General features: G+C 44.0%; 1 protein-coding gene across 1 annotated transcript; it reads right to left on the bottom strand.

Annotated features, from left to right (window-relative positions):
- Positions 1 to 726: 726 nt before the first annotated feature.
- Positions 727 to 20782, bottom strand: Csta (cystatin A). The gene is made up of 3 exons (XM_045146665.1): positions 20660 to 20782; positions 4504 to 4605; positions 727 to 855 (listed from the first exon to the last, which is right to left on the bottom strand). Exons 1-3 carry the CDS (start codon positions 20723 to 20725, stop codon positions 727 to 729), a joined length of 297 nt encoding a protein of 98 aa, XP_045002600.1. The 5' UTR covers positions 20726 to 20782.
- Between the last annotated feature and the right edge of the window lie 3710 nt (positions 20783 to 24492).

A 24492-nucleotide genomic window follows, 5' to 3' on the forward strand; every position in this document is an offset into this window, starting at 1 on the left:
GGTGAGGGCAAAGCCAGACTCGTGTGTACCCCAGTGACCCTAGAAGAGAGGTAGGCAGAGCAGAACCAGAAAAGCTGAGCCCAGTGGGGCAGAGGTTGGATTCCAGAACCTAACCCACTTGAATGTTGGGCTGGGTGGGTTGGAAAAACTACAGGACACAAGAAGGTCACTTCACTGATAGCCACTGACCTGTGGTCACCGTGAAGTGCTACTAATCTTTTTAAAAAATATTTTACTTATTTATTTTTGAGAGAAAGTGGTAGAGAGAGAATGGGCATGCTAGGGCCTCTAGCCACTGCAAACGAACTCCAGACGCATGTGCCCCCTTGTGCATCTGGCTTACCTGGTCCTGGGGAATCGAACTGGGATTCTTTGGCTTTGCAGGCAAATGCCTTAACCACTAAGCCATCTCTCCAGTGCCTTACCTGGAATTTTTAAAGTAATCACACTGATTTTATAAAAGAAAAATGTAATACAGTTGAAGAAATAATTTATTGGAAGAATGGTTTTTTATTGATGTTTGCACCTCTTTATGATTAGAGAAAAGGAAGTAGACCACTTTTATTTCAGTTTTTTTCAAGGTAGGGTCTCACTGTAGCCCAGGCTAACCTGGAATTCACTATGTAGTCTCAGGGTGGCCTAGAACTCTTGGCGATCCTCCCACCTCTGCCTCCCCAGTGCTGGGATTAAAGGTGTGTGCTACCATGTCCAGCTTTTAGGTGTGTTCTAAAAGCCAGTCAGCTCATCATCCTTGGTTTTGTCAGCCTGGTAACCAGCAAGTACCAAATCCTCATTTTGTCCAGGAAGACCTTTGAATATTTTCAAGTGCATGTAACGTCCACCACCTATATTCACCTGAAAGATAGGAAGGAAGAAAAAGGAAATTATTCATGTGGGTCTACAACACATGAAAGGGCTACACACTTGTACAAACTTAAGCACAGTTCACCTTCCCGGAGCAGCGCATTAGCCCCAGGCAGCATCTGTGGAAGCTTCCAGAAACCAACTACCTTATTGTTTGAGAAGGAGCAAGCTAATGAAGCTAATGGCATGGCAGGAAGCTCATTTCCTAGATTTATCTTCTTCTTTTTTTTTTTTCTTCAAGGTAGGGTCTCACTGTAACCCAGGCTGACCTGGAGTTCACCATGTAGTCTCAGGGTGGCCTCGAACTCAACGGAGATCCTCCTACCTCTGCCTTCCAAGTGCTGGGATTAAAGATGTGCGCCACCACACCCCAGCTGTTATTATTGTTTTTACTGCAATTTGGTCACAAATGTCAATGCAGAGCAGACACAAGTACCAGCCTATATTTGTGGTCATTCTGTTTTCTTACTTTTAAATGTTTTTTTTTTTAATTTATTTGAGAGTGACAGACACAGAGAGAAAGACAGATAGAGAGAGAGAGAGAATGGGCACGCCAGGGCTTCCAGCCTCTGCAAACGAACTCCAGACACGTGCGCCCCCTTGTGCATCTGGCTAATGTGGGACCTGGGGAACAGAGCCTCGAACTGGGGTCCTTAGGCTTCACAGGCAAGCGCTTAACCGCTAAGCCATCTCTCCAGCCCTGTTTTCTTACTTTTAAACTGCAAATTTTTGTTGTTGTTTGCTCTACAGTTTGATAAGGATAAGAAAGAAATAAGGATTGCTTTAGAAAAATTTTTCTGTACAGTTCTCATACCTATTCTGTACTACAATCTACTTTATAAAACTGCCACTGAGTGGGCTGGAGAGATGGCTTAGTGGTTAAGCTCTTGCCTGTGAAGCCTAAGGACCCTGGTTCGAGGCTCAATTCCCCAGGACCCACATTAGCCAGATGCACAAGGGGGCGCACGCATCTGGAGTTCGTTTGCAGTGGCTGGAGGCCCTGGCATACCTATTCTCTTTCTCTCTCTCTCTCTTTGCCTCTTCCTCTCTCTATCTGTCACTCTCAAACAAATAAATAAAAACGACAAAAAAGTGCTTGTTTGCAAGGCCTGTTGGCTTAGGTTCAATTCCCCAATGCCCACATAAACCCAGATACACAAAGTGGTACATGCCTCTGGAATTTGTTTGCAGCGGTAAGAGGCCCTGTCATCCCTTTCTCTCTCTTTGTCCCTCTCTGTTTGCATATAAATAATAAATTTTATGTTTGCTTTTTTAAACAAAAACATTTATTTATTTATTTGCAAGTAGAGAGATAAGAGAGAGAATAAGAATAGGCATGCAAGGGCCTCCAGCCACTGCAAAAGAACTCCAGATGCATAAGCCACTTTGTGCATCTGGCTTTACGTGGGTTCTGGGGAATCAAGCTCAGGTCCTCATCCTCAGACTTTGCAAGAAAGTGCCTTTAACCTCTGAGCCATCTCTCCAGCCGTTGTTTGGTTTTGTGAAGTAGGATGTCACTCTAGCTCAGGCTGACCTGGACCTCATTATGTAGTCTCTGGCTGGCCTTGCACTTACAAAGATCCTCCTACCTTTACCTCCTGAGTGCTAGAATTAAAAGTGTGGGCTGGGGGCTGGGGAGATGGCTTAGCAGTTAAGGCACTTGCCTGTAAAGCCAAAGGATCTAGGTTCAAGTCCCCAGGACCCACATAAGCCAGATGCACATGGTGGCACATGCATCTGGAGTTTGTGTGCCCATTCTCTCTCACTCTCTTTCTCCCTCTTCCTCTCTCTCAAGTAAGTAAATAAAAAATTTTAAAAAAAAAAGTGTGGGTCAGGCCTTATGTGGTGGCACATGCCTTTAATCCTAGAACTCAGGAGGCAGAGGTAGGAGGATCACCGTGAGTTCAAGGCCACCCTGAGGTTACATAGTGAATTCCAGGTCAGTCTGAGCTAGAGTGAGACCCTACCTGGGAAGACCAAAAAAAAAAGGTGTGTGCCAGGTTTGGTGGTTAAGCCACATGCCTGTGAAACCTAAACCTAAGGATCCAGGTCCCATGTAAGCCAGATGTACATGGTGGCACATGCATCTGGAGTCCGTTTGTAGTGCCTAGAGGCCCTGGTGTGCCCATTCTCTCTCTCTGTCTCCCTAATAGATAAATAAAAATAAAATCTTTAAAAAAATGTGGGCCACTGCAGCTAGCAATACAAACATTTTTTTTTAAATTAAAACATAAGTAGTTGTTTGTTAAAAAGGAATAAATATCCAGGCATGGTGGTACATGTCTTTAATCCCAGCACTCGGGAGGCAGAGGGTTGCTGTGAGTTCAAGGTCACCCTGAGACTACACAGTGAATTCCAGGTGCACCTGGACTAGAGTAAGACACTACCTCAAGAAAAAAAAAAAAAAAAAAGAAAGAAAGAAAGGAAGGAAGGGAATAAATGACACTGTCTTAATCAAATGGCTAAGTATAGAGCTGGACATGGTGGTGCACACCTTTAATCCCAGCACTCGGGAGGCAGAGGTAGGAGGATCGCTGTGAGTTGGAGCCCAGCCTGAGAGTCCATAGTGAATTCCAGGTCAGCCTGGGCTAGAGTGAGACCCACCCTTGAAAAGAACCAAAAGCAATAGCTAAGTGCATTAGGTAAATACACCTGAATATCTGTTGTTTTTTAAAATCAATTATCTGTTTAATGTAAGAGTAACAGTGGCTTCTACTCATTGTCCACAGTTGACTTGTATTTGTTTCTTGAAAATATTTAAAGAACAAAAATATTTTCTTCCAATAGAACTCTGTTAGTATATTTTGGTATAGCTATAAGATTTATGTTAGGGAATAGAGAGGTGGCTTAGTGGTTAAGGCACTAGCTTCAGAAGCCCAAGGACCAAGTTCTATTCCCCAGGACCCACATAAGCCAGATGCACAAGGGGGCACATGCACCTGGGGTTCGTTTACAGTAGCTGGAGGCCCTGGCATACTCATTCTCTGTCTGTCTCACTTCTTTGTATCTCTCTGCTTGCAAATAACTAAAAAAAAATTTTTTTTATTAGAAAGCCTTTAATCTCAGCACTGTGAATTCAAGTCCAGCCTGAGACTACATAGTGAATTCCAAGTCAGCCTGGGCTAGAGTGAGAACTTGCCTTGAAAAACAAACAAACAAACAAACAAAAAAATCCAGAAGACATTAAGGCACAATTAGGGAAACTAGGAAGCATCACATCAAACAAGAAATACTATATATGTGTATATATAGTATATATATATATATATATAGATATGTGTGTGTGTATATATATATATATACTATATATATATATATACTATATATATATACTATATATATATACTATATATGTATATATGTGTATATATATATATGTATATATATACATATATATGTATATATGTATATATAGTGTGTATGTGTGTGTGTGTGTATATATATATATATATATATATATATATATATACATATATATATATGTATGTATGTATGTATGTATATATAGTCTCAGGGTGGCCTCGAACTCACAGCGATCCTTCTACCTATGCCTCCCAAGTGCTGGGATCAAAGGCATGTGCCACCACGCCCTGAGAAATACAATAATTTTGAATGCTAAAATGAATGTGGAATTCTAACCTTAACAAAGTAATTGACTCCTGCAACAACTTGAGTTTTATATGATTCAGCTTTGAATTCTTCGTAAGTCTCATTTGTTTTTGCTTCAAGCTGAGGTTTAACCTTAAAAAAAAAAAAGAAAAGAAGAAACATTATTAAAACTGTCTTGGACTCTTCCTATGAGATTTACAAATCTGGGACCTCATTTTGTAAAAGATCTCAAAGGTGCTAATGAAACTGGCTGTGGTGGCTCATGCCTACAATCCCAACATTTAGGAGGCTGACACGGGAGGATCACCATGAGTTTGAGGCTACCCTAGGCTACATAGTGAGTTCCAGGCCATCTTGGGCCTGGGCTGCAGAGTGAGACTCTTTTCTCAAAAAACAAATAATAATAATGATGATGTTTATATAATCTGCTTTTAGCCTTCCCATTGAAAACACACACACACATACACATTTTTGGGTCTTTTTGTTTGTTTGTTTGTTTTGTTTTGTTTTTTTAAGGTAGGGTCTCACCCTAGTCCAGGCTGACCTGGAATTCACTATGCAGTCTCAGGGTGGTCTTGAACTCATGGCGATCCTCCTACCTCTGCCTCCCCAGTGCTGGGATTAAAGGCGTGTACCACCATACCCAGCAATTTTTATTTTTTGAAATATTTTTATGTATTTATTTGCAAGCAGAGAAGAGAGGCAGACAGACAGAATGGGCATGCTAGGGCCTCCAGCCACTGCCAATGAACTCCAGATGCAAATGTCACTATGTGCATCTGGATTAACATGGGTCCTGGGGAATTGAACTCAGGCTGTTAGGCTTTGCAGGCAAGTGCCTTAACTCTTAAGCCATCTCTCCAGCCCTTAATGTTTGTTTGCAAGTAGACAGAGAGAGAGAGAGAGACAGACAGAATGCATGTGCCAGGGCCTCTAGCCATAGCAAACGAACTCCAGACGCATGTACCACCTTGTATATCTGGCTTGACGTGGGTACTAGGGAACCAAACCAGGCCCCCACTCTTGGGCTTTGCATACAAGTCCCTTTAATCACTGAGCCATCTCTTTAGCCCCATCATTCTAGATTTTTTTGTATATTCTACCTTGTTAAAATGTTTAAATTTGAACTGGGCATGGTGGTGGTGCATGCCTTTAATCCCAGCACTCGGTCCACAGAGGTAGGAGGATCGCCATGAGTTCGAGGCCACCCTGAGACTACATAGTGAATTCCAGGTCAGCCTGAGCCAGAGTGAGACCCTACCTCTAAGAACAACAACAACAAAAGGTTTTATATGTTTGCAAGCAGAGCAAGACACACACACACACACACACACACACACGGAGAGAATGGATGCACCAGGGCCTCCAACTGCTGAAAGTGAACTCCAGGTGTATTCACCAGCTTGTGCATCTGGCTTTACATGGGTGCTGGGGAATTGAACCCTAGTCATTAAGCTTTGTAGGCAAGAGCCCTAACTGCTGAACCATCTCTCTAGCCCTGTCATTCTACATTTATTTTTAGGTAGGGTCTTACTCAAACCCAAGCTGACCTGGAACTCACTATGTCGTCTCAGGGTGGCCTTGAACTCATGGCAATCCTCCTACCTCTGCCTCCCGAGTGCTGGGATTCAAGACATACGCCACCATGCCCTGCTAATTCTGTATTTTTTATACCACAAATTAATGTGTTCTTAGTACATTGACTCACAACTTACATTTTTCCTTACTGCTAGTATTGTGATTTCTAATTAGAATGTCTGCTAGGTTTCTCCACTGAAGCGTTATTAATTTTTGTGTATATCTATATATCTATTTCTATCTATCTGTGTGTATGTGTGTGTGTGTGTGTATGGGTGCATGTTTGTATGCATGTGGGCACTAATTTGGGGGGAGTGTACATGTACCTGTGTGTGCTTGTGTGGAGGTCAATGTTGGGGAGTCTTCCTCCATTGCACTCCACCCTATATATATATTTTTTAATATTTTGAGAGAGAGAGAATGAGCACAGCAGAGCCTTCAGCTACTGAAAACAAATTTCAGAAGTGTGCGCCACCTTGTACATCTGACTTACGTGGGACCTGGGGAATTGAACCTGGGTCCTTTGGCTTTGTAGGCAAGTGCCTTAACCACTAAGCCATCTCTCCAGCCTGCGACCCTATTCTTTAAGACATGGTGTCTTGCTGTACCTGGAGTTCACTGACGCACAGCTAGACTTGCTGTCCCCCATAAACTTAGGTGTTCTGAATGCTAGGTTCCCAGCTGATGGAGATTTGGGAATTAACACCTCCTAGAGGCAGTGTATTGTTGGGAGTGGGCTTATGGGTGTTATAGCCAGCTCCCCCTTGCTAGTGTTTGGCACACTCTCCTGTTCCTGTTGTCCACCTGATGTTGGCCAGGAGGTGATGTCCTCCTTCTGTTCATACCATCATTTTCCCCTGCCATCATGGAGCTTTCCCCTTGAGTCTATAAGCCAAAATAAACCTTTTTTTTCCCATAAGCTGCTCTTGGTCAGGTGATTTCTGCCAGCAATGTGAACCGGATTGCAACCGAGCTAATGAGCCCCAGGAGTTCCTTATCTCTACCTCCCCAGCCTTGAGATTACAGGTACAGGCCACAACACTTGGCATTTTGTTTATTTATTTTATTTTATTTGTTTCGAGGTAGGGTCTCACTCTAGTCTCAGGCTGGCCTTGAACTCACAGCAATCCTTCTACCTCTGCCTCTCAAGTGCTGGGATTGAAGGCGTGCACCACCATGCCCAGCTGGCATTAAAAAAATATATATTTAATTTTATTTATTTATTTGACAAAAACTGAGGGGGAGAGACAATGAGAGAATGGGCGTGCCAGGACCTCCAGTCATGGCAAATGAACTTCAGAGGCATGCGCCCCCTTGTGCATCTGGCTAACGTGGGTCCTGGGGAATCGAACCTGGGTCCTTTGCTTTGCAGGCAAACGTCTTAACCGCTAAGCCATTCCTCCAGCCCAACACTTGGCATTTTTACATGCGTGCTTAGGATCTAAACTCGGGTCTTCATGCTTGCATAGCAAGTGTTTTGCCCACTGAGCTATCCCTCACCCCCATAAAGTTATTATTTTACTCTCTGTAATTAATATAAATATTTTTTTGTTTTGTTTTTCGAGGTAAGGTCTTGCTCTAGCCTGGGGCCGACCTGAAATTCACTTTGTAGTCTCAGGGTGGCCTCGAACTCATAGCAATCCTCCTTCCTCTGCCTCCAGAGTGCTGGGATTAAAGATGTGCACCACCATGTCCAGCTTTCTAAGTATTTTTGATGTGTTATTGGTTGAATATAATGAGCCAGATATTGGGGACCAACTGTATATATTTCTCTTATTAAAATCTAATAGCCACGGGATAGATTAAGCTTTGTCCTTTCCTGTTGTAACTCCTTTCTCAAACATTGAGAAGAAAGCCTGGCTCTCATTATTCACAATGTACTTGCTTATTTGTTCAGTTCTAGTAGACACATAAAACGCTAAACTTCAGAAATGCTCATCCAAGGAAAATATCATGACATCAAAATAAAAGAGAGACTGATTGAGATGGGGAGGGGATATGATGGAGAATGGAATTTCAAAGGGGAAAGTGAGGGGAGGGAGGGTATTACCATGGGATATTTTTTTAATCATGGAAGTTGTTAATAAAAATTTGAAAAAAAAAAAGAAATGCTCATCTAAGTCCCTGTGAAAAATACATTCATAAGCCTGAGCATGTGATTTGTGTGTAGTTCTTAGAAAGATTCTGATTGCTTCAGGTACATACAGATAACGCAGAAAAATCCCTTTCTCAAACTAATCACGTACAAAATCCCTCTGGCTCCAGAGATGAAAATGCAGAGGGCCGTCGTTCTGTCTGTAGCAGAGGGTCGAGGCTTAGATGCTGGCATTGCTCAATCAGGCCTGAGAAAGGAGCTAGAGAGCCCCAAATTCAATATGTGAACTTGTACTGAACTTTCACCATCCACCTTTCATTTGCTCAGCTGGGCCTGATATGCTAGAATCTGCTATGATCTCTTTATTTTTAAATATTTTTATGTATTTATTTATTTGACAGAGAGAGAGGAGAGGGAAAGAATGGGCACACCAAGGCTTCCAGCCACTGCAAATGAACTCCAGACACATGTGCCCCCCCTTGTGCATCTGGCTTACGTGGGTCCTGGGGAATCGAACCTGAGTCCTTTGGCTTTGCAGGCAAATGCCTTAACCACTAAGCCATACCTTCAGCCCTGCTACGATCTCTTTGACTCAGTTTCTGCTAAAAGCCAAGCTCCAGGCTTCCGCCAGGGTGAAGAAAGGACAACGATTTGTGTTACAGGATGGGATGTAGTAGAAAAGAAGCCGAAAGCTCAGCTGACACGCGGAGTCACTGTAAGAGTTAACTGCTGAAGATCTGAACTTATCTTTGTTGGGTTCAGATGAAACATCCCAGGAAGGGTACAGAAGGCCAAAAGAAGAAAAAGACTATTTAAGCTAAAATGGAGTCAAATAGAGCTCCTGGTCAGGGTAACCCAACTCTAGAAATGATTGAAATGCATGTCTTACAAAATTGTTTTGAGGGCCTGGAGAGATGGTTAAGGTGCTTGCCTGCGAAGCTTAAGGACCCAGGTTCGACTCTGCAGATCCCATGTTAGCCAGATGCACAAAGGTGAGGCAAGCGCAAGGTTGCACATGCCCACTAGGTGGCGCAAGCATCTGGAATTAGATGGCAGTGGCTGAGGCCCTGGAGCGCTCTCTAAAATTAAAAAAAAAAAAAGCCGGGCGTGGTGGCGCACACCTTTAATCCCAGCACTCGGGAGGCAGAGGTAGGAGGATCGCAGTGAGTTCCAGGCCACCCTGAGACTCCATAGTGAATTCCAGGTCAGCGTGGACCAGAGTGAGACCCTACCTTGGAAAAAAAAATTTTTTTTAAATGGTTTAAATAACATGGACTACACAAGTCCACTCGGCTAATTGCCAAGTCCCACTTATGTAAAACACTCCTGCTCTCCTTACCCCCTCCTCACTGCTACAAACACTATAAAATGAAAGTAAAATCTCAGCCTGGAGCAGAGCTGCTTTTGAGAGCTATCTCAAGCTCTTTGGGCCACCAGGTTAAATAAACTCTTCTGCTTTCACTCATCCTGGCTTTGGAGTGATCTTTGCGGAGGAGGATGGTGGGGGAAGGAACTAGACATGGCCTAATTGTTGGTCATTGAGGTCTCCTTTCAGCCCCCCTTAGTTTTGGCCCCATGAGTCAATTGTGCCCTCTCTGTTCCTGGTGGCTCGCTGATGCTCAACCATTTTAAAACCTTCAACTTGCTCAGCTTCCCCTCTGGGCCGCTCGGTTGTTTTCTGTTGGTGGCCTCTTTCCCATCTTCCCACTTTCTTCTTGGTATCTCTGAGGGGGTGTTTGCTAATCTCCTGTTATTTTTATTTTTCGATTTTTCGAGGTTGGGTCTCACTCTAGTTCAGGCTGACCTGGAATTCACTATGGAGTCTCAGGGTGGCCTTGAACTCACGGCGATCCTTCAACCTCTGACTCCCAAGTGCTGGGATTAAGGATGTGTGCCACCATGTTTATTTATTCACTTGAGAGAGAGAGAGAGAGGGAGGGAGAGAGAGAGAAAGGGACAGATAGAGAGAATAGGCATTCCAGGACCTTCATCCGCTGCAAACAAACTCCACATGTTGTGCCCCCTTGTGCATCTGGCTTACGTGGTTCCTGGGGACTCAAACCCTGGTCCTTTAGCTTTGCAGGCAAACACCCTAACCACTAAGCCATCTCTCCAGCCCTTTTAAAATCATAAATCGTTATTTATTCATTTGAAAGGGAGAAAGAGGTAGATAGAGAAAGTTGAGCCGTGTATGGTGGCGCATGCATTTAGTCCCAGCACTCCAGAGGCAGAGGTCAGAGGATCACCATGAATTTGAGGCCACCCTGAGACTCCATAGTGAATTCCAGCTCAGCCTGAGCTCGAGTGAAACCCTACCTCAGAAACCACACACACACAAACACACACACACACGAAGATAAAGAACAGCTGGAAACAATGGTCAGGATCCCAGTGTGCACAGACAGGTCTACCTAGTTGCATGCTTAGCTTGCCACACCTAATGGTGGCTGCTAGGCCCCAGGACACATCCTTGGTCCCCATTCAGGGGGACAGAAGCGTGCCGAGAAGAGTACCAGGTAAATACATTTACTCCAGAGTTGTTCAGTCTTTTCTAGTTGCTGCAGAGTATAGACCTTGGCGAATTGTGTGTTTTCTTAGGAAGATTTGAGCCATGGGGCACCCAACTTCCAAGTGTTCCCACAGTCTGCAACCAACCTTCAGAAGTATTTGGGCTATGCATAACTCAGAGAGGAGTGGGTGAATGTGGCAAAGTGGCCATTGGGCCATTGTGGTGGTTTGAATGGAAATCTCCCAATAGTTTTTTTTTTTTTTGGGGGGGTGGTTGGGAGGGTTTCGAGGTAGGGTCTCATTCTGGTCCAGGCTGACCTGGAATTTACTCTGTAGTCTCAGGGTGGCCTCGAGCTCATGGTGATCCTCCTACCTCTGTCTCCTGAGTGCTGGGATTAAAGGCGTGCACCACCACGTTCCGCTAGATTCAAGCTTGTAAATTGGTGCTGGTGGATCTTAGGGTCTAGCCTTAAAGTGTGTGGGGGGGGATCTAAATTCCTGCCTAAGATGGCAGAATGCTTGAGTTCTACCTGGGGTTCCTGGAATGTGCTTGCTTGTGCTGAGGGGGATCTGGTGAAGGGGGCCAGCTTCTTCTGCCATTATGGAACTTCCCTGGGATCTGTAAATTTCGAGTAAATCGTGTTCCTCCCATAAACTGTATCTGGTTAGGAGGTTCATCCCAGCAATGTAAAGCTGTCTGCTATGGGCATATTTCAGGAAATTTTATACTAAGGAAGGAGAATTTGGGTAGCAGTGTGAAATGTTGATAAGGCTGGCTGGACATGTCTTTGGACATTTGTCGTGTGATATTGTGGCAGTCAGGTTTGCATCGCTGGCAGAAAACACCCAACCAAGAGCAGCTTGTGGGGGGGAAAGGTTATTTTGGCTTACAGACTCAAGGGGAAGCTCCATGATGGCAGGGGGAAATGATGGCATGAGCAGAGGGTGGACATCACCTCCTGACCAACATCAACTGGACAACAGCAACAGGAGAGTGTGCCAAACACTGGCAAGGGGACCCTGGCTATATCACTCATAAGCCCGCCCCCAACAATACACCGCCTCCAAGAGGGATTAATTCCCAAATCATCAGCTGGGGGCCTAAGTTCAGAATGCCTAAGTTTATGGGGGACACCTGAATCAAACCACCACAGATATGTTTTGAAGTAAGAAGAGGAAAAGCATACAGGATGCAAGAAAGGAAGTCATCTGGCTGGAGAGATGGTTTAGCAGTTAAGGCATTTGCCTGCAAAGCCAAAGGACCCAGGTTCGATTCCCCAGGACCCATGTTAGCCAGATGCACAAAGTGGATGCACGCGTCTGAAGTGTTTGCAGTGGCTGGAGACCCTGGAGCACCGACTCTTTCTCTCTCTCTCTCTTCCCCCTTTCCCCTTTGTCTGTCAAATAAATAAATAAATAAATAAAAATAAAATATTTTTTAAAAAAAGAAAGGATTACCATGGGATATTTTTTATAATCATGGAAGTTGTTAATAAAAACTTGAAAAAAAAAATAAAGAAAGGAAGTCATCTGTCTAAGAGAGGCTGGCTAAAGAAAGAGGGCAGGGGCTGGAGAGATGGCTTAGCGGTTAAGCGCTTGCCTGAGAAGCCTAAGGACCCCGGTTCGAGGCTCAGTTCCCCAGGTCCCACGTTAGCCAGATGCACAAGGGGGCGCACGCGTCTGGAGTTCGTTTGCAGTGGCTGGAGGTCCTGGCGCTCCCATTCTCTCTCTCTCTCTCTGCCTCTTTCTCTCTCTGTCGTTCTCAAATAAATAAATTAAATAAAAAAAAAAAAGAGGGCAGTCTAGGACTGGAGGGACTGAAAATAAATTGGGACATGTCCTCACCAGATACCAGCAACTTTCTGAGTAGGAACTAAGACATCCTGCTTGGGAGTGGGGGAACCATGGGGAACAGGATGTACTGAGAAAAGGAAGAAAGAGGAAATTCAGTCTCTAGCAAAGCAATAATAGCACTTAAAGGAGGCTTTGGTGTCCCCAGGGTCACCGCTGGGAATGTCGCATGCATTCATAACATTGGAATGGTGAGCAGAGTTCTCAGATTCTGGAGCAGAAGCTGAGGAGGAAGTAAGGACAGTGGGAAGGATCCCTAATTGAGGACTGGTATGTCAGCGCTTACAGGGTCATTCATGGGAGTCGGTAGAGGAGTGTACAAAACCACCCATCACGGATGAGTGACCGGGAAAGCCCAGGCGTGTTCGAATGAGGATAGGAGAGTAGCTGCCTTGGTGACCCCAATGTACCAGAGTGACAGGTTTTTCAGGGGTGGAAAAGTAGGGGAAGTGGAGAATGTGAATCTGTGGACGGGGTGAGTGGGAACCAGGGCATGCTAAAGCTCGGGGTGTGCCCAGGTGTGCTAGTGAGGTGTTTTTCCTGTGCAGTGGAAATCATGCTTTGTGTGTTTGCCAGGAATGGTACTCAGCAATCAGGTTTATGATGTAAGGGTGTGTGCATGCCCACGGTGCGCATTTGCATATGTAATTATAGCCCTCGTTTCTAAAAATAACTATTAGAATAACATTTCCTTCTTTTGCATAAACATACTCAGAATTCTCATCCATTGGTTATTTACAAGGAACGTAATGGATCAACAGCAATGATCAGGAGGCCACCTACTTACTTGGTCTTTCATTGCTCATTTTATAGTTTTTCAAGGATGAGACAATGTGCCTCAAGCGTCTATCTTATTTCCAATTTATTTTGTAAATTTTTCTAAGGGTAGGGGCTGTTTTATATCTTTAGCAACTCAGACACTATTTTCTACAGAATTGTTGTTTTCTGTATGTCAAGATCGACTTTTCTGTATGTGACAACTTGTCTTCCAAAATAGGAAAGACAGGTATAGCAAGATCTCTCAACTCAACAGAGAATTGGGGGCCCAGGGATGTCTTCTAAGCATGCTACTTTTAATCCAAGTACATGATGCCTCAAAAACTCAATTTTGGTTTGTTATGTTTCCTTCTGTCTTCAAACATGTTCACTTCGGGCTGGAGAGATGGCTTCTCAGTTAAGGCGTTTGCCTGAAAAGCCAAAGGACCCAGGTTCAATTCCCCAGGACCCATGTAAAGCCAAATGTACAAGGTGGCGTATGCATCTGGAGTTCATTTCCAGTGGCTGGAGGCCCTGGCATGCCCATTCTCTCTTTTTTTTCTCTCTCTCTCCCTCTCAGACTCTTTCCCTCTCTCTCTCTCTCTCAAGTAAATAAACCATTTTTTTTTTAATTTTTAAAAAATATTCACTTCTTCTTGATTCTAAAACCTTAGCTGGGCGTGGTGATGTTTGCCTTTAATCCCAGCACTCGGGAGGCAGAGGTAGGACCATTGCTGTGAGTTTGAGGCCACCCTGAGACTGCATAGTGAGTTCCAGGTCAGCCTGCGCTAGGTTACCTTGAAAAACCAAAAATAAATAAGTAAATAAATAAATAAATAAACCCTTCTTTCTCTGTGTTTTTTTTTTTTTTTTTCTGTCTTCTTTTTTGGCCTCAACTAACATCCCTCCTTTGCTTTGACATATAATTCCTGGGACGTGCATTATCGCTTTTCTAGGAGACTTCCCCCTTTCTGTGGGATGTTCTTTCAGTTGCTATTCCACTCAAAGGCTTTCTGGTAAGGATAGAAACAGCTGAGAGGCTCCAGATCCTCCAAGAGTGCTCACATTTAAATAGTGTATTAGAATAGAAATTATAGGGCTGGAGTGATGGCTTAGTGATTAAGGCGCTTGCCTGCAAAGCCAAAGGACCCAGGTTCAATTCCCCCAGGACCCATGTAAGCCAGATGCACGAGGTGGTACATGCCTCTGGAGTTTGTTTACAGAGGCTGAAGGCCCTGGTGTGACCATTCTCTCTCTCTCTTTCAAATAAATAAAAATAAGATAAATATTAAAAAAAATAGAAATTATAGCTAGGCATGGTGGCACTCAGGAGGCAGAGGTGGGAGGATGGCTGTGAGTTCGAGGCCAGCCTGAGACTACAGAGTGAATTCCAGGTCAGCCTGGGCTAGAGTGAGACGCTACCTTGAAAAGCCAAAAAAAAAAAAAAAAAAAAAAAAAAAAAAAAGGAAAAGAAATTGTTATTAAATTTTTAAGGAAGAAAGGCATAAAGCAAGTGACAAGTATGGAGGCCTTATCCAGGACTCCTTAAATCATTCAGGGGATGTGCTTACCATTTTCTGTGATCTTGGAGCAGTTGATTCAATTTCCTGACTTAGCAAGTGTTTTGACTTTATTTTATTTATTTATACTTTTGTTATGAGAGAAAAAGAGAGAAGGGACATACCAGGCCTCTATCCTCTGTAACAAACCAACTCCATACGTATGTGCTCCCTTGTACACCTGGCTTTATGCTGGTGCTGGGTAATCAGTCCTGGGTCGTTAGGCTTTGCAGGCAAGTGTCTTAACTGCTGAGCCATCTCTCTAGCCCCTGCAAGTGATTTTTTTTTTTTAAATAGCTCTTGGCTCTAAGACCACACTACTCTGAATAAACCCAAGCTCATCTCATAACTCTTGGGGTTGTTTGTAGGGGGAACGATAGAATCATTGATGGGAAAGCACTTCCTAAGCTACAGTTTACTGACCACTCCTATGTCCTAGCACTTAAGGGAATTGTACCCTAAGGCTATCTCCTGCTAGAGAGAGCAGATATGTAAGAGTTTGACATCTGAGGGGCTAAGCCATCACACTGAACTTGTTTACCTGGGAGTAAGGGCAGTTGACAGCAATCTCTAATGTCCTTTCTGGTCCCAAACCTACAACTAGGTTTTATTTTATATTATGTCCTAGATATCTTGACCTTCCTCCATAACTGTTAACTGGAGCCATGGCTGACAGCCCTAACATAACCCCTGTGGTATTTAGCTCAATGCTAAGCCCCCAGGAGACACTCAAGAAATGTCCACCGTAAAGTGGTTCATTAATATGCATCTCTCCTGGCAATTTAAACATGTGGTGAGAGCTTGCACAGAGAAGGCAAGTTTGACCACACTCACTCCCTTCAGAGTATTTCTCATACCCACAACAGGTTCTGTGTGTGCTGACGCTGTGTAGTGGACAGGACAGGAGTCAAAATTCTGGGGGCAGGCCTGGAGAAGATGGCTTAGCGGTTAAGGCGCTCGCCTGCAAAGCCAAAGGATTCAGGTTCGATTCCCCAGGCCCCACGTAAACCAGATGCACAAGGTGGCGCATGCATCTGGAGTTCGTTTGCTGTGGCTGGAGGCCCTGGTGCGCCCATTTTTTCCTCTCTCTCTCTCAAGTAAATAAATATATAAAATATATTTTTTAAAAATTCTGGCGGCATAGCCAGGCGTGGTGATGCACACCTTTAATCCCAGCAATCGGGAGTTAGAGGTAGGAGGATCACCATAAGTTCAAGGCTGCCCTGAGACTACATAGTGAATTCCAGGTCAGCCCGGACTAGAGCGAGACCCTACCTCAAAGAAACAAAGCAAAACCCCAAAAATCTGGAGGCAGGCGGCAGGCTAATTTCTCAACCAGGAGACTCTTAACCACTTTGAGTCTTGATTTCATCATCATCTGGAAACTGGATGTAATGCCCTACCTGCTTGCCCCGGAGTCATGAAGATTAAATGAGAGGTTAAATGGAGGTCAAGGCTTTTGAAACAGCAAAACTCCTCCTGGGGGGAGGCAGCCTTGGTAATATCATTTCTCATTCTACCTCTCTGACAAAGTTGAAGATGTGATAAGCAGAACGAACACATTTCCAAATTAATTTTATGACTGACAACGTGGTCCACAGATGGTGTTATTAACTATGTAAGGGTGGCCTTGAACTCACAGCAGTCCTCTTACCACTTCCTCCCAAGTGCTGGTGGTATTAAAGGCATGCGCCACCATGCCTGGATGTATTGCATATTTTATGAAGGGAATATACATGCAAAATATGACGGTAGGTTTGCAATTTGTTGCCTCATTGTCTTATATGATTCCTTCCTGTTTTTCTCTCTGAAATGCCATTCGATGACCCTGGCAAACCAGATCAGAATTTTTTGGGGGGAAGAGGGTGTTCAAGGTAAGGTTTCACTCCAGCCCAGGTTGACCTGGAACTCACTCTGTAGTCCCAGGCTGACCTCAAACTCACAAAGCTCATCCTACCTCAGCCTTACAGTGATGGGATTAAAGGTGTGCACCAACATGCCCAGCCAGATCAGATTTTTCTTTTAATATATATATTTATTCTTTTAATATATATATTTATTTATTTAAGAGTGACAGACACAGAGAGAAAGACAGATAGAGGGAGAGAGAGAGAGAATGGGCGCGCCAGGGCTTCCAGCCTCTGCAAACGAACTCCAGACGCGTGCGCCCCCTTGTGCATCTGGCTAACGTGGGACCTGGGGAACCGAGCCTCGAACCGGGGTCCTTAGGCTTCACAGGCAAGCGCTTAACCGCTAAGCCATCTCTCCAGCCCTCTTTTAATATATTTTATTTATTTATTTGAGAGGGAGAAAGAGGCAGAGAAAGAAAGAGAGAGAGAGAATGGACATGCCAGGACCTCCAGCCACTGCAAACAAACTCCAGATGCGTGGGCCACCTTCTGCGTCTGGTTTACATGGGTCCTGGAGAGTCAAACTGGGGTACTTCGGCTTTGCAGGCAAGAGCCTTAACCGCTAAGCCATCTCTCCAGCCCAGATCAGATGTTTTTAACTGTTGTTTTTTTTCTTTTTTCCTTTGGTTTTTTGAGGTAGGGTCTCACTCTAGCCCAGGCTGACCTAGAATTCACTAGGTAGTCTCAGGGTGGCCTCGAACTCATGGCGATCCTCCTACCTCTGCCTCCCAAGTGCTGAGATTAAAGGCGTGCGCCACCACGCCAGGCTCTGTTGTTTATTTTTTGAGATAGTCTTGCTACATAATGCTAGCTGGCCTCATACTCACTATGTAGCCCATGCTGCCTTCAAAGCCATGCCAATCCTCCTGCCTCAGCATCTCCTGACTGCTGGGATTATAGGCACATCAGACATGGTCAGATTTATGTAACAGAAGAGATGGATCCTTCATATTCAAAGCACTGAAGGATAATGTACCAGATGCCTGAAATTCAGTAAGAACTCATTGTTTAGAGCTAAATATTTCTCATTCAGCAGTTAGTAATAATAAATACTTCGGGGCTCTAATTTTTTAAATTAATTTACTTTTTTTTGTTGTTTTGTTTTTCATAGTAGGGTCTCACTTTAGCTCAAGCTGCCCTGGAATTCACTATGTAGTCTCAGGGTGGCCTCAAACTCACAGCAATCCTACCACCTCTGCCTCTCAAATGCTGAGATTAAAGGCATGCACCACCACACCTGTCTAATTTACTTATTTTCATTTGAAAGAGAAAGAGGGAGAGAGACAGAGAGAGAGAGAGAGAGAGAGAGAGAGAGAAATGAATGGGCCCTTCAAGGCCTCCAGCCACTGCAACCAAATTCCAGACATATGTGGTACCTTGTGCATGTGGCTTACGTGGGTCCTGGGGAATCGAACCTGGGCCCTTTGGCTTTGCAGGCAGGCGCCTTAACTGCTGAACCACCTCTCCAGGCCTGGGGCTTTTATTTTTGAAGACTGTAGTATTAAGTCATTACTTCTTTAGGATCATCAGATTGGTGGTCTCAAACTTTAATGTTTGAACATATTGCAAATTGGTCATATTCCCATGGGGTTATCCCCTTACGTCTGCTCCCCTCGCATGGAGTGTTGGTATTCCCTGTGGTGTTTAATGACTTTGCAAAGCTTATCATCTGATTAGCTAGAGTCATTATTTTCACTTATTTATTTGAGATAGGGAATGGGAGTGCCAAGGCCTCCAGCCACTACAAACGCACTCCAGATGTATGCGCTACCTTATTCAACTGGTTTATGTGGGTCTTGGGGAATTGAACTTGGGTCCTCCAGCTTTGGAGGCAAGTGCTTTATCCACTAAGCCATCTCTCCAGCCCAATTATTATTATTTTTTTGAAACAGAATCTTACTATGTTCCTCAGCATGGTCCCAACCTCATGGGCTCAAGAAGTCTTTCCGCTTTAGCCTTTCAAGTAGGTGGGGCAACAGGAGCATGCCACTCTGCCTGGCTAACATTTCATTTTTAAATTTAAAAGTTACTGAGCTGGGTATGGTGGCTCACACCTGTAATCCCAGGAATTGGGAGGCTGAGGTAAAAGGATCATGGCATGAGTTTGAGAAGTCAACCTGAGCTACAGAGTGCCAGGTCAGCCTAGGTAGAGTGAGACCCTGCCTCAGGAAGAAAAAACAAAAAAAGTGTGAAGGACAAGCTAATCGAAGGCCTGAGACTACATAGTGAATTCCAGATCAGCCTGGGCTAGAGTGAGACCCTGCCTTGAAATCCCCCTCCCCACATACCAAAAAAAAAAAAAAAAATACAATAAATTTTTATTATGTGGGTAATAGCTAATCAAACAACATTTAGAAAAATGTGCTATTTTGGCTGGATAGGATGGCATAAGCCTTTAATGGCAGCACTTGTAAGGCTGAGGTAAGGTGTGGCTGTGAGTTCAAGGCCAGCCTGGGACTCTTTAGTGAATTCCAGGTCAACCTGAGCTAAAGTGAGACCATACCTTGAAAAAACAAAAGAAAACAAAAAAAAGAAAGAAAGAAAGAAAGAAAGAAAGAAAGAGAGAAAGAAAGAAAGAGTGCTAATTTGCTAAAAACATTGAACTCTATTTTTTTTTTAAATTTTTATTTATTTATTTGAGAGCGACAGACACAGAGAGAAAGACAGATAGAGGGAGAGAGAGAGAATGGGCGCGCCAGGGCTTCCAGCCTCTGCAAACGAACTCCAGACGCGTGCGCCCCCTTGTGCATCTGGCTAACGTGGGACCTGGGGAACCGAGCCTCGAACTGGGGTCCTTAGGTTTCACAGGCAAGCGCTTAACCGCTAAGCCATCTCTCCAGCCCAGAACTCTATTTTTATTGTCATAAATTTGGTAGCCCATGGCATACTAGGATCATCATAGGCCATATTACTTCATTTCTCTAGCACATCATTCTCCAAGTACTAAAAGACAGGAATACTCTCTAGGCAAGTGTGAAGAAATTTTTTAAAATTATTTAAATATTTTATATTTATTTGAGAGAAAGAGGAAGGGGGAGAGAGAGACTGGGCACACAAATGAACTCCAGCTATGTGCACCATCATGTGCATCTGGCTTATGTGGGTCCTGGGGAATTGAACCTTGTTCCTTTGGCTTTGCAAGCAAGAGCCTTAACCCACTAAGCCATCTCTCCAGCCCCTGGAGAAAATTTTTAATTTTGACCATTATAATGCTGCTTTCCATTTAACCTCCTGCAGGGCGTTCAAAGTCTAGTTTATTAAATTGTTAGCAACCCTAGCTAGAACTTTACCACAAGTTAGCTTCAATTAGGGAGAGTGGAAAAGTTACGTGACTATTCTAAAATTCTAGGGCTCTTAGAATCTTATGCTTAAGTGGCAAGTTCAGAGATGATCCTATACAAATTCTTTGACAACTGGGGAAACTGAGGGTGCAACAGGTAACGTGATGTGGTCAAGGCTACTCTCAAAGTTTTGGGATTGATATAGATTCCCCTGAAATGCTCAGTATCCCATTATTAGCTGTATCAAAGCTTCAATAAACCAGGCATGGTGGAGCACACCTTTAATCCCAGCGCTCGGGAGGCAGAGGTAGGAGAATGGCCGTGAGTTCGAGGCCACCCTGAGACTACAGAGTTAATTCCAGGTCAGCCTGGACCAGAGTGAGACCCTACTTCGAAAAACCAAAAAAAAAAAAAAAAAAAAGCCTCAACAAAAGCTATACATTTCTACTGCTCTAATTTTCATGTTTGCCCATACCTTTAGCACAAGGCCAAATTATGAACCCAGACTTTCCTGGATCAAATATATATATACATATATATGTATATATATTTATATGTTATGTATATTATACACACACACACACACACACACACATTATATATATATACATATATATATATTTTTTTACCTGAATTGTATCAACTCACCGCATCGACAAGCTCCTGGATTTCTGGGGTGGCAGGTCTGGCCTCTGTCAAGCCTCCAGGAATCATCGTGGCGCTGGATTGCTTCCTTGCTGAGCAAGATGCTGGAATGAAGTGATCAGCCGAGTGTGGAGACTTAGGTTTTAAAGGTGTCCACAACACTCCACCTCTAGGATGTTTTCTTTTCCACAGTGAGTAAGGAGGCACCAGGGGGGAAAAATGAGTGTGGCCCCGGGCGAGTTTTGCTGCTTCCCTTAGAGGCGATGCTGAGTGCAGCCGGGGGAGAGTGGAGGGCTGGCGGGTGAGCGCATGGGGTGTGCATCCACGGGCCGCTTGCAGTCAGCACCCGAGTCCCTCCCCGAACGCTCTGTGCCAACGAGTCCATCCTGTTGTGTCATCTGAAGCACGGCGTGTAACCACGGAGTTTCCAAAGACTTTAAACCTCCGACACAAAAATGCTTAAAGGACTACCTGAGAAAGTCAAGGCTCCTTGCTTAGAGTTTGCTTGAGTTTATAAAGACAAAGGCTCTATATGGAGGCCTATGACTGGATATGTATATTTTATTTTATTTTTAATCTTTGATTTCTGGAATGGTTACATAAAGCACCAACAGAATAACAAACATCTATATTGTTTTTTTGGGGGTAAGATTTAATATATGCCGGGCGTGGTGGCGCCTACCTTTAATCCCAGCACTTGGGAGGCAGAGGATCACTGGGTGAGTTCAAGGCCACTTTGAGACTACATAGTGAATTCTAGGTCAGCCTGGGCTAGAGCAAGACTCTACCTCAAAAAAATAAAAAAATTTAAAAAAAGAGGGATTGGGTGCTAGAGAGATGGATTAGTGGTTAAGTGCTTGCCTGTGAAGCCTAAGGACCCTGGTTCGAGGCTGGATTCCCCAGGACCCATGTAAGCCAGATGCACAAGGGGACACATGCATCTGGAGATTGTTTTCAGTGGCTGGAGGACCTGGTGTGTCCATTCTCTCTTTGTCTCTGCCTCTTTCTCTCTCTGTCTGTCACTCTCAAATAAATAAATAATTTTTTAAAAAAAGATTTAGTATAGCCCAGGCTGTCCTCAAACCTGTTTGGGCTGTTATGTTGTGAATTGCACATTATCATTGCAAGTTTTACACTTTTAAAATTTTTATTTATTTATTTATCTGTATTGGTGGGCGGGGGGGGGAGGGAAATGCATACCAGGGCATCTTGCTGCTGAGAACCAACACCCAACACTGGTACCATTTTTTGTGTGTGTGATTATGTGGGTGGCTTGGGAATTAAACCCAGGCCAGCAGGCTTTGCAAGCAAGCACCTTTACAGCTCAGCCATCTTTCCAGCCCCTATTTTTCTATTGTTTTTTCAAGGTAGGGTCTTTCCCTAGCCCAGGCTGACCTGGGCTTCTGCCACCTAGTGGGCATGTGCAACCTTGCCTTAATTTTATTCATTTATTTGCGAGAGAAAGAAGCAGATAGAGAGAAAGAATGAGCACACCAGGGCATGTAGCCACTGCAAAGGAACTCCAGATGCATGTGCCCCCTTGTACATCTTGCTTATGTGGGTCCTGGGGAATCAAACCAGGGTCCTTAGGCTTCACAGGCAAATGTCTTAACCACTAAGCCATTTCCTCAGCCCAGATTGCCTCACTTTTATGTGTCTGGCTTACATGGGATCTGGAGAGTCAAACATAGGTCCTTAGGCTTCTCAGGCAAGCGTCTTAGCCACTAGGTCATCTCTCCAGCTCCCCATTTTGGCTTTTTATATTTTTCAAAGTAGGGTCTTGCTCTAGCCCAGACTGACTTGGAATTCACTACAAAGTTTCAGGCTGGCCTTGAACTCATGGCAATCTTCCTACTCTGCCTCCCAAGTGCTGGGATTAAAGGTGTGCACCACCACACCTGGCTCCTATTTTTTTGGTTTCTTTCAAGGTAGGGTTTCATTCCATTCCAGACTGACCTGGAATTCACTATGTAGTCTCAGGGTGGCCTTGAACTCATGGCGATCCTCTTACCTCTGCTGGGATTAAAGGTGTGTGCCACCACACCTAACCTTATTTTGGTTTTTTGAACCAGGGTTTTACTCCACTCTAGCCTAAACTGAGCTTGAACTCTTGGCAATCCTACTTCACCATATCCCCATGCTGGGATAAAAGGCATATGCTTCTATGCCTGCCTTTTTTGTTCATTTCTTTTTATTTTATTTTAAAAAATTTATTAAAAATTTTTTTTTAATTTTGGGGGGGGTTTCAAGGTAAGGTCTCACTCTGGTCCAGGCTGACCTGTAATTCACTATGGAGTCTCAGGATGGCCTCGAACTCACAGTGATCCTACCTCTGCCTCCTGAGTGTTGGGATTAAAGGCATGTACCACCAGGCCCAGATTATTTTTTAATTTTTATTTGAGACAGAGAAAGAGAGAGATAGAATGAACACACCAGCGCCTCCAACTGCTGCACACAAAGTCAGATGCATGTACTACCTGGTGCATCTGGCTTACGTGGTCCTGGGGGGAATCAAACCTTTGGCTTTGCAGGGAGCGCCTTAAGTGATAAGCCATCCCCTCCAGCCCTTATTGTTCATTTCTTACATTTGAAATATTCCTGGAGCCACACATGGTGGCACATACTTGTCATTGCAACACTTTTGAGGTGGAGGCAGGAAGACTGAGTTCAGAGCCAGCCTTGGGCAGTACGGTGAGATCCTGTTTCAGAAAACCAAAACCAAAGCCAAGCAAAAACAAAAGCCAACCCTAAAAACCACAGCACCTCTTTGGTGACATTCCTGTCACACTCCCCAGGTCCTATACAACTACAAATAAATCAATTTCTGGGATGAGTTTTCCCTCTTGGTTTGTCTATTTATTTTTTAACTTACTGTTTTTGGCTTTTTGAGACAGTTTTATGGAGCCCAGGCTGGCCGTTGAACGCATTATGTAGCTGAGGATGATTTTTTTAACTCTGATCCTCCTGTCTTCATTTCCCAAGTGTTGGGATTTATAGGCATGTACTGCTGATGTAGGATTTTGGGGTTTAGGAGGGTCCCCCAGAATTTGTGAACCCCAAGGTTTGGGTTCAGTCCTACCTTTAATAAAGAATTAATAAAGATAGAATCAAGAAGGTAAATTATGGGGCTGGAGAGATGGCTTAGTGGTTAAGGCATTTGCCTGCAAATCCAAAGGACCCCGGTTCGATTCCCTGGTACCCACATAAGCCAGATGCACAAAGTGGTGCCTGTGTCTGGAGTTCATTTGCAGCAGCTGAAAACCCTAGCATACCCATTCTGTCTTTCTCTCAAATCAATGAATAAATATATAAGAATTAAAAAGGATAAATTATAAATAATCAAGTTTATTTAGGGGGAAATCACATATTGTGAGGTTTATTTAAAGGGGTTGGGATTTCAGAGAAACCGAGGCCTTTCTGGGTGTGCTTATACACCCACATAATCCCAGCACTTGGGGACCTGAGGCTGGAGGATTTTGAGTTTGAGGCCAGCCTGAACTTGATGGGAAAAACTTTTAAATATTTTTTATTTATATGTAAGCAGAAAGAGAGAGAGAGAGAAAATAGAGTGAATGGGTATGCCAGGACCTCCAGCCCCTGTAAATGAACTCCAGATGCATGTACCCCCTTGTGCATCTGGCTTTACATGATTATTGAGGAATTGAACCTGGGTCCTTTGGCTTTGCAGGCAACCACGTTAACCACTAAGCAATCTCTCCAGCTCTCCTCCCCTTTTTAAAAAATATATTTTATTATTTATTTATTTGAGAACGAGAGAGAGGTGGGGAGAGACAGAGAGAATGGGCATGCCAGGGCCTCCAACCACTGCTAATGAG

Source organism: Jaculus jaculus, chromosome 4 (genome assembly GCF_020740685.1).
Source record: "Jaculus jaculus isolate mJacJac1 chromosome 4, mJacJac1.mat.Y.cur, whole genome shotgun sequence".
Classification (NCBI taxonomy): domain Eukaryota; kingdom Metazoa; phylum Chordata; class Mammalia; order Rodentia; family Dipodidae; genus Jaculus; species Jaculus jaculus.